Here is a 13650-nt window from a genome sequence, read left to right on the forward strand (position 1 = left end):
TACTTAACCTTATTTAATCGCTGTTGTAAATTCATTAACATTGGCCTCACAGCCAGCAGCACTGTAACACATACCTGAACCAAGCTTACTCACCCACACACATATTTTCTCCATAAGACACATGACAGTCTTCTCAGCTAAGGAACACCAGACAGCACTTCAGCCCTCTTTAGGGGCCATTTTAAACTGCAAAATCACCCCCCAAAAAATACAAAAATGGAAAGCAAGGCACTAAGCTGACCACAAAGAGGGCATCTGTTCCATAGTATGAGAACAGGCACACATTGTTTTCACCCCAGCTGGGAATATGCATGTCAGATGACAAAAAAACTTTAAGAGACCATGTGCACACCCGCAGAAGACCATGAAAGAGCCCCAAGTATTGATTTTTAGAATTACAAATAAATTTTAGCAAGTAGGCGAATTCGCAAACACAAAATCTACAAATATCCAGGATTAACTGTACATAAATTCTTGTAAGACAGATCTACAATAAAGGATAAAGGGAAACTAGGGTGTTTGCAGGGAGTCAACTCATCTTAGAAGCTGAAACAAAGAATGACAAATCTCTCCTGCAAACTATCCTTTGGGTAACAGTAAAGAGAGGGATGATTTCAGCCACAATAAGAAATCTGCTCGAACTAATTAGATTCTGCAAGAAAGTCTGCACTGGGTAAACAAGCAGCAGAGAACACTCAGTGAGCTCAATGACTATCTGCTCTGGCTTTACCTGGCGTTCAGAGCAAACCATCCATCGTCAGGACCCACCATGGGGAACGGCCGCAGCTCTACAAACTGCACACAAAGTCAGGAAACCTACAGTCCACTAGGCTATTAAGGAGCCTCTTAAGGAAAACTATCTGTGCCCTATGCATTTTATAATACGTAAAATCTCTGTGCCATGTGACAAGATCAACCTGCTTAGAGAGATTAGCATGCTGTCTGCCCCAGGTCAGAACACCTGTAACTTGCAGGCACGAAGACAAGGGCAGGACTGGAAACTGGGAGATACATTCTCACTGCTGACTGGGGTTGGAGATCAACAGCTGTCTTCAATCCAGGCTCAGCTGGCTTGAAGTTACCATCTTCCCCCAGCCCGGGCCCACCTCCCATGCTCTGAGCTGGGGAAGTTACCCTTTGAGATCTGAAGCCGGATGAGTTCTCCTTCTTCTCTGTCCCAACCAAGAACAAAGAAAGACAGGAATTAAGACACTGGTCTCACTGTAAAGGTGATAGCAACTCACGCTGGGAATATCACCAGGGACTGGGGGCGATTTCCCCAAATGAGTGAATATAATGTTTAAAACACTATTGCTTTGAGGAACCTGCGTTTGTAATGCCAGTCTGCTGACTTTACACAAAACAGAGCCCGTGTTCCACAATCCCCTTATTCGGTAAGAAGTTCGAAAAAATGCTCTAGAGATTTGAGGAACCTGAAGAGACCATCATGAGCTGTTTCTACAAACCAACAACTGGAGCCACTGTTCCAAACAAAGCGTCACAGTTCATAGAAACTTCTCATTTAGTCCTCAAGTTAGACAGAAAAATCAGTGATCAAGTGTGAATGTAAAATGAGGCAGCCACAGCGGAAGAGTACGGACGTTCCTCAGAAAGCTAAACATAAAATCAGCACATAATACAGCAATTCAACTTCCTGGGGATGTACTCAAAAGAACTGAAAGCACAGACGTGAACACATATTTGAACACCCATGCTCACAGCAGCATTATTCACAATAGCCAAAAGGCAGAAACAACCCAAATGTCCACTGACAGATGAATGGATACACAACACCTATAATGGAGCATTACTCGGCCTTGAAAAGGAATGAAATGCTGGCACCTGCGACAACATGGCTGAACCTTGAAGACACTGTGCTACATGACGTAAGCCAGACACAAAGTGACAAACATTTATGATTCCACTTCTGTGAGACACCTAGAGCAGTCAAATTCAGAGAGAAGTAGAACGGTGACGGCTGAGGGGAGAGGGGGTGGGGAGTTAGTGTTTAAAGGGTGCAGAGGTTCAGTTTGGGAAGATGAAAAAGTTCTGGAGACGAATAGCGATGATGGCTGCACAACAATGTGAACGTGCCTAATGTCACTCAACAGTGCACTTAAAGAGTTAAAGTGGACAATTTGATGTTGTGTTTATTTTACTACAATTTTTTTAAAAAGCAGTGATCAAAAGTAATTTTACCAAAGCAGTTGAAAGGTAGATAAACGACAAGTCATCCTTACATATGATACATCCCACAAGATCATTCAAAGTTACAACTGTGACTTAGCAGCCATTCCATTTCTAACACCCAACCTGATTTCTCCCCAGGACCAGGGATTAGCGGCGGGGGGGCGGGTGTGCATAAACCCCAAAGATCAGAGGGGCTTTTCAGAGCTGCTGTGCAGTACCAGCTTTTCCCCTAAGGAACTAGCCCACCTGTAACCTGCTAAGAAGTGTCGAATTTCTACTCCTAAAAAGGATCCTAGATGTAAGGCTGTGCCTGAGGAGACTGGTCTTTCCCACGTTTCTGGAATTTCAGGTCACGTCTATGGTATAATCCCAACAATAGCTGACTTCCTAAAGAACAATTCTCTTACCCTAATCAAGCCAGCAAATTAATGGCTTTGGGACATGTTTACATTCATCGAAGCAAATGTGCCAGATTATATCAGATTTCCCAACGGCAACGCCAAGTGTTAGTGGGAAGAGGAAGAAAAACTGGTAGACAATGGCTCACCTGTGCAGCAAAGAGCGATCTGTTTGACTGAACCATGAGACCTAATGAAAGGTTTTCACAGTGCACTTCTGGTGAAATTTCCCATTTATTTATGGGAGCTAAGCATGATCTGGAGAGACAAGCATCTAGCTAATCTGGGGGAATCTGAGTACCCATCTCCTAAATAGTAGAAGGTGCAACAGAATAACAAAGATGATGATGAACGACAAGGAAGACCCCCGACTAGAGTGTACGGGCACCACTGCCATTTCCACGTCACCCAGGAGGAAACCGGCTCAGATGCTGTAGCCAAACACAGACAGTGAGATGCCAGGTCCCTGGGTTCACAGACCCCCGAGATTCACAAGACTCTGCTCAAGAAAAGATGACGAGGGCTTCCCTGGTGGCGCTGTGGTTGAGAGTCCGCCTGCTGATGCAGGGGACACAGGTTCGTGCCCCGGTCTGGGAAGATCCCACATGCCGCGGAGCGGCTGGGCCCATGAGCCATGGCCGCTGAGCCTGCGCTCCACAACAGGAGAGGCCACAACAGTGAGAGGCCCGCATACCGCAAAAAAAAAAAAGAAAAGAAAAGATGATGACACATCTTCCATTTTGCCAAGAAAAGTACTGCCAAGAAACAGAAGGTCTAAATAAGTAGCAACTAGGTAAAAGAAGTGAAAATTTTCAATTTAAATTGTTTGGTTTTGGCTTTCAAGGACGATTTTAATTGTTTTTTAATAAAAAGTGTATACATTTAAGGTGTATAACATGTTGCTTTGATATAAATATACAGTGGGAAATAATTACTGTAGAAAAACCACTTAACATGTCCATTATGTAGTTGTCCTTCGTGTGTGTATCTGCTATCTCAGTAAATTTCAAGTATACAATACAGTCAAATGAAAATTCTTTAAAAAGTAAATAGGTAAAAGAGATATCCAGGATCAAGTTTATAAAGAGCCCTTCAGCTCTTGACACTGGTGTATCTGTGGCAATTCCTTTGTAAAGACACCTGAAATCCTTACTCCTTTTATACTAGTTAAGACCAGGGTAATCTATGGAATAATTCTATGGGCATTTCTCAATACAAAAGCACTGAAAACATCAAAGCAGGTCTTATTAAAACTGCTATAATACATACTAAAGAAAAAAGGGAAATGTATTACGAAAAAGACTTTGAATGAACGGTAACAAATTCTCCCCAAAATTACTAAAAACAATGAAAAATTTCAAGTTTTATCCCAACATCTATTTTCTTTAATACTGTTATGAACAATCACAACTCCACAACACAGTGAGTGAGTCTGTATGTAGCATGGATTCCATTTACATTTTTCTTTAGTTAACATAATTATAATGAATAGATGGGTCACTTAAAAATATAAACATTCCCTTTCTCAAATACATTCTTTTCTCCTAGATTTAACTTTATACATCCAATCACTGAAGCTTACTATTAAATACAACTTTGTGTAAATAAAGGTTTTCATGAACAACAACAGTCTCCATAAATACCACTATGAGATTTAGGCATGAAAACAGTAAAAATCAACTTGATAACACGGGTGCTTATAGACTTCATTACAAATTTACTGCATATAATGCAGTGGACTGTGAATGAAAGTTATCAAAAGCAGCCCTGACCTGAGAGAAATCTGTTCATTACATTTTTGTAAGGTTTGCTTAAACAACAAAACTGGCTTGATGCAAATACCAAGCCTCTGTAGTATGGTGTAAATGAGGACACTCATTAAGAAAAAAATTTTTTTTCCCGGGTACAATGTGTTTTTCTTACTTTTTTACTGAAGTATACTTGATGTGCAATATTATATAAGTCACACGTGTACAATGTAGTGATTCACAATTTTTACTAGTTATACAGTTTTTACTTGACAGAGAACTTTCCCAAAAGGCTTCTGATAGTTCAGGAAAGGTACACACTTCGGTTCCGAGTGACACTTACCTTGCGGTAAATCATATGGCACATGGCTACTCTTAACCTCATCCCCGCACACTGAACATGATAGAAGTATAAGTGGTGCAGAATGGCCAGAACGAGCGTGCAGGCACTCAGCACTCCGGCATAGCCGTAGGCTTTGTACAAAGCAGCAGAATCAGTGGGATTGTAGTTTTCAAAATAACCAATAATTTTCCCCAAAATTATGGGCTGAACTACTCTGGTGCTTTCCTAAAAGTAAAGAAAAAAAGCCTTAATTAGAAATACAAGCCAAATCCGTTTTTCTTAACACAAACTTTACTTTTATTATTACTTGTTAAAAAGGCATTTTGACAAAATGCAACATTCATGGTTAACCTAAAAGAAAAATCCACATATCTACTATCTTCTATAACACAAGCAGACAACAGTTTTAACCTTAAGCAAAAATTTTACAAAGACAATAAAGCCTTAGTACATTGTGCTTCGTACACTGTGGATGCTCAGTAAATACTACAACCGGTGCTTTAGAAAACATTTGGCAAAATACCAAGTAAGTCTTAGCTGAAGATAAGCTGAGGAAGGGTAAGAAATTTGCTTCCGTATGAACAAGCCCTGCTGGCAGCCTGCCCCTGCCCCCTGTACTCTCAACGTCCCAGCCCAACAGAAAGTCAAGATGGTTCATGTACAGGAGACATGCTCTTGCCATCACCTTCTGTTTTAAGAGCCTTTATGAAATGAGACACTGGCATAAACACATCCACTCTTTCCCAACCCAAACTCCACATGTCCAAAGATCAAGAAAATGGAGCCCAGCTTCTGAGGGAGCATCACAAAGAAACAAAGCTTGGGAGGTTCGCAGGCTCTCAGCCCCAGGGGACGCTGTGTGAATATGTCTCTACCCACTAGAAGCCGGGATGTTCCTTGGAGTCAAAAATTAAACAGGACAGAAGCCAAGCTAAAAAGTGATGTCATCCATGGTTCTCCATCCGCCATACACTGCAGCTGCTGGTTTGGAAGAAATGTTACCAATCATCTATTCCCCAAGGCCAAAATTCAAATCCTAAAACCAATGAGTTCGGAGGCATTGATGCTTACCTCCTGAGAAAGACTTAGTGAAAGCAATTTTCTTTCCCAAAACTAAAGGCACAACAGCAACACTTGCCCACCCTGCCAAATGGCCACTCCACCCGGTAACCTACTTCCTCCCTCTACTCACCCCTCCAAAGTTACCCTTCTCCCCCATCAAGGAAAACCAAACACTCAACACAAATTCAAGTCACCAAAAGTAAACACCTCCGCCCTCCACATCCTTTCCTCCACAGACTTCTCAAAAGACAACGTGCCAAAAGTTTGGAAATCGTTCTGGAACTCGGCTTTTCCTTTTAGGCAATCCCTCCTTACTGACACAGACATGGTAAACAAATGACAGGTTGAATTTGATAGCTCTCTTCTGTCCGTCTGAAGCTGAAGAACCCACACACAGGAGGAAGGGATGGAGACTCCAAAACTCCAAACGCGAAACAAAACTAACATGCAGGGCTTCCCTGGTGGCGCAGTGGTTGAGAGTCCGCCTGCCGATGCAGGGGACGCAGGTTCGTGCCCCGGTCCGGGAGGATCCCACATGCCGCGGAGCGGCTGCGCCCGTGAGCCATGGCCGCTAAGCCTGCGCGTCCGGAGCCTGTGGTCCGCAACGGGAGAGGCCACAGCAGTGAGAGGCCCGCGTACCGCAAAAAAAAAAAAAAACTAACATGCATTTTTTGCTCAACCAACTAGTACCCAATCAGGATATCTACAGAAAGCTGTCCCCGTCCCTCAAATCGGTGTGACATCAAACCCCAACCCTCCTGTCTTGCTCTACACACATGTTCACAGGCTGCACCAGCTGCCTCGCCTTCCATGAGGTCACGGAAGGTTTCATCTACTACAGACAAGTAAGGGAACACTGTTTAGCTGAACAATCATGATGAGTAAGATCATCAGATGAGAACAAGATAATCGGCTCTCAAGGACACAAAGGCTCACTGTTCCATTTTCAGCATGCCCCTTCATTCACCCCTAGAGGCACTAAGAGTTCATGGAAGAGTCCCTCATACAGTAAATGGTAAAACACACTGTTTAGAATTTACTGAGATGGAAATCTGGAGGCTTACACAGAGAAGCAAGAATGTCAAACGGTACACACGGGCAGTCCCAGCCCGGGTATGGCCAAGGGCAGCCCGGTGCTGCAACCTACAAACCTGGGACTCTCCACCAGAAGCCCAGTGGTAACACTTGCCGTCCCAAACTTGCCTAAAACTTATCTTTGGGGATCACCGTTCCCTGTTACTCAGCTCTCCGTTTGAGCCTAATGTCGGAAACCCACCAAAGAGAATACCGACAGATGCAACAAATTCAGCAAAAAAGAGTACAAAATAAAGGCAGGTCACTACTGCCTAAGCGTCATGATTTTTTCACTGAGACCGTCTTTAATAACTCAATTGAGCAAACAGTCTCATTAAGGAGTAATGCCAGGGACTTCCCTGGTGGTCCAGTGGTAAAGAATCCGCCTTACAATGCAGGGGACACAGGTTCAATCCCTGGTCAGCGAACTAAGATCCCACGTGCCGCGGGGCAACTAAGCCCACGTGCCACAACTACTGAGCTCGTGCACCTCAACTAGAGGCCGTGTGCTCTGGGACCCGCACGCCACGACTACAAAGCCCACGCACCCTGGAGCCTGTGCTCCACAACTAGAGAAAACCCGTACGCCACAACTAGAGAGAAGCCCACACACCACAACGAAGATCCCACGTGCCGCAACTAAGACCCGATGCAGCAAAAATATTAAATGAATTAAATAAATAAATCTTTTAAAAAAAAAAAAAAAAGAGTAATGCCAGTCCATGGCCCAAAGCTTCCAAACTGCTGTCTGTTCCTGAGCCTAACCCTCAACTAGTGAGAAATAAAACAACTGAAACAATATTCATCATCAAACCTGAAACTAACCAAGTGAAAACTTTCTGGATAAGCAGGAACAAGGTCAAAAATTGCTCCAATAAACCCTTCATCTTTGGCACCAACTTATGACCCAGTGAATATTCTTTCCACGAACCAACTGAGAATACAGTTCTTATTCCTTCACAAGAATTCTTCACAACTGCAAAACCATAAAGGAATTTTAAAACAACCCAATATAATACGACAAAGTCCCAATGTTCGACGTTTCATAAGTATCTCAGGCAAATATTTCTGGGTGGAGTCCTTCGTATTCAGCCTCCTGAAAGCACCTCACATTTAACCCCACCTCTTACTTCTTAGGGGTATTTCTTACACAGTTTGATGGTAGAACTTCCCCAGTAGGTACAGTTTCTCCTCCATGTTTCCCCATGTTCTTTCTTTCTAGTTTCTCCTCTATGTTCTTTCTTTCTCTTTCTTCCTTTCTTTCCTTCTTTTTCTTTCTTTCTTTCTTTCCTTATTTATTTATTTTGTTCGGCTGCACCAGGTCTTAGTTGTGGCATGAGGGATCTAGTTCCCTGACCAGGGATCGAACCCGGGGCCCCCCCCGCAGCGGGGGCACAGAGTCTTAGCCACTGGACCAGCAGGGAAGTCCCTCCCCCATGTACTTTAAATATTTCTTGCCCAACTCCATCATCTCTGAGTCATGAGGGGAAAAAAAAAATTACAGGAAATAGAAACCATCTAACACACAAAGAAACAAATGAGTGAGCTTGGGGGGAAATGAATAGGCAGTTAATTTTTAGAAACTGGGGAAGAAGTGACCAAGTTAGAGTTGAGAAAGATACAGAGGCTAAGGAGGAAAAGCAGTGGATCTGGAGAAATAACCACCACCAGGATTCTGTATCTGTCTTCACTCCTCTGTTCCACAGTGGTCTTCGTTGTGACTGCATCACCTCGAGGAGTTAAGAGCCCTCACAGGCCTGAGGCCCAGCCTCCAGGAACTGGTTTAGGTTCAACAGATGAGGGATGGAGCCTTAAATTCCCTCTCCCTGGAAGATTCTGGATGCAGAAACTAACCTCATGTAAACATCTGCTATCTTCCTCTCCTGCATCACCATGGCATCTGAGTCTAGAGGGGCTACAGATCTGCTCTGAATGACTTACAAGTACCACCAAGGGTTTTAATCAGAATTCCATGAGACATATCGTACTTCCAAGAAAAACCTATATGAACACAAGTCCTGAGGTTCCAGCTAAACGCGGGGAGGGGGGAGCCTTATGAGAGGTTACTAGGAAAGGCAGAGTAAACAAGTTAAGAAAGGCAGAGTTGGATTCCTTATGCAAACCCAATCTTCACTGACAAGATTCTTTTGTGATTTAGAGCCAACCTTCTCTTCCAGGTACAGAGGAGAAGCCCTTACAAATGGAGTTACCAATGTAAATGTCCCTGTGTCTATTTCTCAAAATACAGTCAGCTCAAAATAATCTTCACTCCAGAAAGTCATATTCTAGGGTGGTGCATTCTGCTACCTTTCAACATTATTCTGTTTTTCTATTTTTGAAATGTTCTTTAAAATCTTCAGTGGGGGGGCTTCCCGGGTGGCACAGTGGTTGAGAATCCGCCTGCCGATGCAGGGGACACGGGTTCGTGCCCCAGTCCGGGGAGATCCCACATGCCGCGGAGCAGCTGGGCCTGTGAGCCTTGGCCGCTGAGCCTGCGCTCCGCAACGGGAGAGGCCACAACAGTGAGAGGCCCGCATATCGCAAAAAAAAAAAAAAAAAAAAATCTTCAGTGGGGGGAAGAAAAACCAAAAAAACACACTGCAGGAAGCAGCTGAAAGAGGAGCACAGAGCTGTTTTCAGAAAAGAAAGTTCTCATACAGGCTTGGCTCTGCGAGCCTTCACTGGAAGCTGTGGTGGGAGAGGAAGCCTCAGGACAGAATGCAAAGAACACTGGCCTAGGAATCAGAACGCTGTGCTTCAGAACCCAGGTCTGCCACCTGCAAGTCACATGACCCCCTAAGCCCATCATGTGCCCTCCTGCACCTCCAGGGCCTTGTCTGTGGAAATACTTGCCTTGTCTACCTCAGAGGAATCCTGGGACAGCTAAATGCAATACAACAAACAGCTCAAAGTGCTCTGAAACCAGCATAAAAACAAGTGTAAGCTATGATCACTTTATCATCCCGAAGTTCTGGGAAGAGACCTGTTCTATTCTGAATGGCAGAGGCTGGTTTCACAAAGGGTTGGAAAACTCATTGCTTCTTACAGGCGATCATAGCAGAACAAGCACTCTTGAGAAGTCATTCATAAAAGCCAACTTTTCTGGAAAGTAATAAAAAGTTTCGGTTCTAAGCAGATTTTTAAAATTTGAACCATTATAAATGCAGTCTTGTAAAAATGAGTCACATACTTGCCTGACTTCTTAAAAAACGACGGGTGGAGAAGGGTGGGGGGATGAGTGAAGTAGGTGAAGGAGATTAAAAGGTATAGTCTTACAGTTATAATATAAATAAGGCAAGAGAATGTAACGTAGAGCACAGGAAATATAGTCAATAATATTGGAAAACTTTCTATGGTGACAGAGGGTAACTAGACTTATGGGGGTAATCATTCTGTAATGTATAGAAATATTTAATCACTACGTTGCATACCTGAAACGAATATAATATTGTAAGTCAATCATGCTCCAATTTTTTAAAAACTTTTAATTGTTATAATAAAAACTTACATATGTTTAAAAAAAAGGAAAGAAAATTGATTGAAAAGCATCACCCTCATTTATGACTCAAGGTCGTCACTGTGGGTATTACTGATATCTAACGGCTAATGTATACACTCAAGAACCAGCAGGGCGCACACAGCGGGGCTGCTCTGCAGGTCCCCCATATCCTTTGCTCAATGCTCCCTCTGCCTCTCCCTTGCTGTGTGGCCCTCAGTGGCTGCTCATGGCCCACAGTATCTTTACCACCAGTAGCCATCCTCAGCCTTCTGGGTTGAGTGGAAGTGAGAGACATGTGGAAGGAAGTGTTGGGAAATAGATGCAAAGGCCCAGTACAGCTCTCAGGGAGGCGGAGGATTCTGCTTACTTCCAATCCATCAGATGAGTTCCAAAGTAAGTTTAAACAAACATGTGCCTTCATACAGGCTCCACCTGGACCAGAGACAATCAGTAAAAGTGGCCTCAGAAAAAGGCCAAATGAGGCCTTGCTAAGGGTAAGGTGGGGGCCATTTCTAAGGGTCCCGGGAATAATACATAACCCCTCAGGCCACTCCTCCCCTCTCAGGGGAAGGGACTGGGCGAACCCACACTTGCTCTTTGAGGTCACCCCACTCACACACCAGCGAGCGGGCAGAGACCTCATCTCTCAGGGAGAAGGCCCCCGATGACCTCGGGAGGCAGCCTCTGCGTCTCTGGCCCAGGCAGAGGCTTCAGGCTCCTCCTCTCCAACCTGAGGGCCCTGGGCAGGCAGAGACCCGTCCTCCCCACCTGCGGTCCCCAGGAAGGTGCACACAGGAGCCAGGCGTGCTGGGAACTCGCTGGTTGTTCTGTTCTAGTTAGGGGCGGCCTGCAAGAGCTCCATGTTCAACATCAGTCTGGTACTTGTTTCTCCAAGCATTATGATCACTCCTCAATTATCAGAGGACAGAGGTTTTCATACTTCAAAATCCTAATCCCGAAAGCTTCGCCCTGGGCTGGAATCACCTGACTCTTCCCGCTGGTGCTGCCGGTAGTGCCGGGGGAGGCCCTGCCTGCACTGTGGGTGGTCACAGCACACTCCATGGGAATCATGGATGATCCACGAGGCACTCTGTGCACCAGAGGAATTAAAAGAGGGCTGGAGGTCACAAAGGAAGAAACATCTGTGTTTTAGAGAATCCAGGACGGAGTACTGAGTATACATCTTCCACTATCTAAAATACGAAGACCAGGGACTTCCCCGGTGGCGCAGTGGTGAAGACTCTGCGTTCCCCATGCAGGGGGCCCAGGTTCGATCTCTGGTCAGGGAACTAGATCCCACATGCATGCCCCCAAAAAGAGTTCGCATGCCAGTGGTTAAGAATCCACCTGCCGGTGCAGGGGACTCGGGTTCGAGCCCTGGTCTGGGAAGATCCCCACAGGCCACGGAGCAACTCAGCCCATGCGCCACAACTACTGAGCCTGCGCTCTACAGCCCGCGAGCCACAACTACTGAGTCCATGTACCACAACTACTGAAGCTCGAGCACCTAGAGGCTGTGCTCCGCAAGAAAAGCCATGACAAGGAGAGGCCCCCGCACCACAACAAAAGAGTAGCCCCCGCTCTCTGCAACTAGAGAAAGCCCGTGTGCAGCAATGAAGACCCAACGCAGCCAAAAATAAATAAATAAATAAATAAATAAATAAATAAATAAATAAATAAATAAATTTGTTGGGGGTGGGGGGGAAGAGTTCGCATGGCACAACTAAGGAGCTCACCTGCCACAACCAAATAAATAAATAAATATTTTTTTTAAATAAAATAAAATACAAAGACCAGCAAGCAGCATAGATGATCACAAAATGGGCAGTTGCTTCATAAAATCAATTATTTAACTAACATTTATTGCATCTAACTCAGTAGGTTTAATCACTGAAAACCCAAAACAGCACCTGAAAATGAGTTTTAAAATGGAACAGATCCTTATTAGCTCTGTCATAAGGAATGATTTTTAACTTCTCCAAAACAGCAGTATGTCAAACAGCAAGTCTAGGAAAACAGGAATATTTGTGTTGGATTTCAGGCTTCGTTTGACTGCCAATAAAATTCGATGTTTACTTCTCCTTGAGCTTTAATGGCCCTCAACTCCCTGAACTCCATTCCATCAGAACTAAGAGTTCTGCAAGTTATTATCCTAAGGACACAAATTTAGAATGAGCACCGTACGCCAGTCACAACACTCACCTAGGGAAGAGAGACCACTGTCTAGTGTTATACTGTAAACCAGCATGAGTTCTGCCACTTATTATCCTCACCAGTCCAGCTGCTCCTACCCAGCTATCACCCTAGGACCTCAGGCCCGGGGCACACCTGTGTGTGGGAAAGTGCATTCAGACAACAGAACAGGAGAACTGCTCCACACCCCAGTAACCGACCTGGGATCCTCACTCTCGCTGAGCAAATGCAACCGCATATTCACAGGGGTGCAAGTTCTCTGCGAGCTCTCAGCAAGCAACCGGGCACTCTTACTAAAAAACAGCACGGAACACTCCACCTGTGCCCAGATTATCAATGTCCCACCGTAGCCACCATCCAAGACCTACTACCTTCCCCCGGCCCATCTCAGGGAGCCCATCTGGAATGGTTTCGTAAAAGTGTGGATGGTTGTTTAGAACTTGGGTCACCGGAAGAGTCACAACCTCATCCACTTACAGCCGGTAACGAGTAAAAGGTGGTTTCCTAAAGGGCCTCTCCTGGTCCATCTAAGTACAGCATGACACTGCTGCTAGTGTCAAAGCCCTAGTAACGTCTTCACCCAGGAGGTGTGGTCGCCTTGACTCCGCCCTCATTTATGTTCCCATCTGGCTTCCTGCTCCAGGAAGTCCTTAGCATACTATTTATTATCCTTACACCAAGTTCAGGATGCATGTGTCTGAGACCATGAAACCAAAGCTCTCAAGACAAGCCCTCCTGACCCTGGACAAGCTCAGTCATTGAGACGGACATTCTCTTAAGTCAGAGCGTCCGAGATGGAACCTCAGTCCGTCCTTTATGCTTCGTGTGACCCCAGGCACACTGTGTAACTACTTAGCACTCTGTATCTTCTTCTCTAAAATGGGGGTAATATAATACCTATGACTTTGTTGACTCAGCCAAAGAAATAATACTAATATCACATATAAAGTGCTTACAGCAGTTCTGATACATGGTATTTTTCAAGAACTTAATATTTTTATTGCCACACTAACAGTACTGCAGTCGCCACCACCAGTGCTACTGAGTAGGAGCCCCTGTTACTGCTACTAGTACTTCTAGTACTACTACTGAGACGAGCCCGCACGTTTGCCAGGTCCTCTACCCCCCGCTTTTCTGCCATGA

General features: G+C 44.7%; 1 protein-coding gene across 2 annotated transcripts in view; it reads right to left on the bottom strand.

Moving 5' to 3' along the window:
* ABCC4 (ATP binding cassette subfamily C member 4 (PEL blood group)) overlaps window positions 1–13650 on the bottom strand; it is a 207886-nt gene that overhangs the window by 146445 nt on the left and 47791 nt on the right. For both annotated transcript variants that reach the window (XM_082859518.1, XM_082859517.1), the window contains exon 4: window positions 4680–4904. In XM_082859518.1, the coding sequence (XP_082715644.1) occupies window positions 4680–4904 (225 nt within the window). The remainder of the gene's footprint in view (window positions 1–4679; window positions 4905–13650) is intronic.

This window comes from Leucopleurus acutus (genome assembly GCF_964270905.1).
Source record: "Leucopleurus acutus genome assembly, chromosome: 18".
NCBI classification, from domain to species: Eukaryota; Metazoa; Chordata; class Mammalia; order Artiodactyla; family Delphinidae; genus Leucopleurus; species Leucopleurus acutus.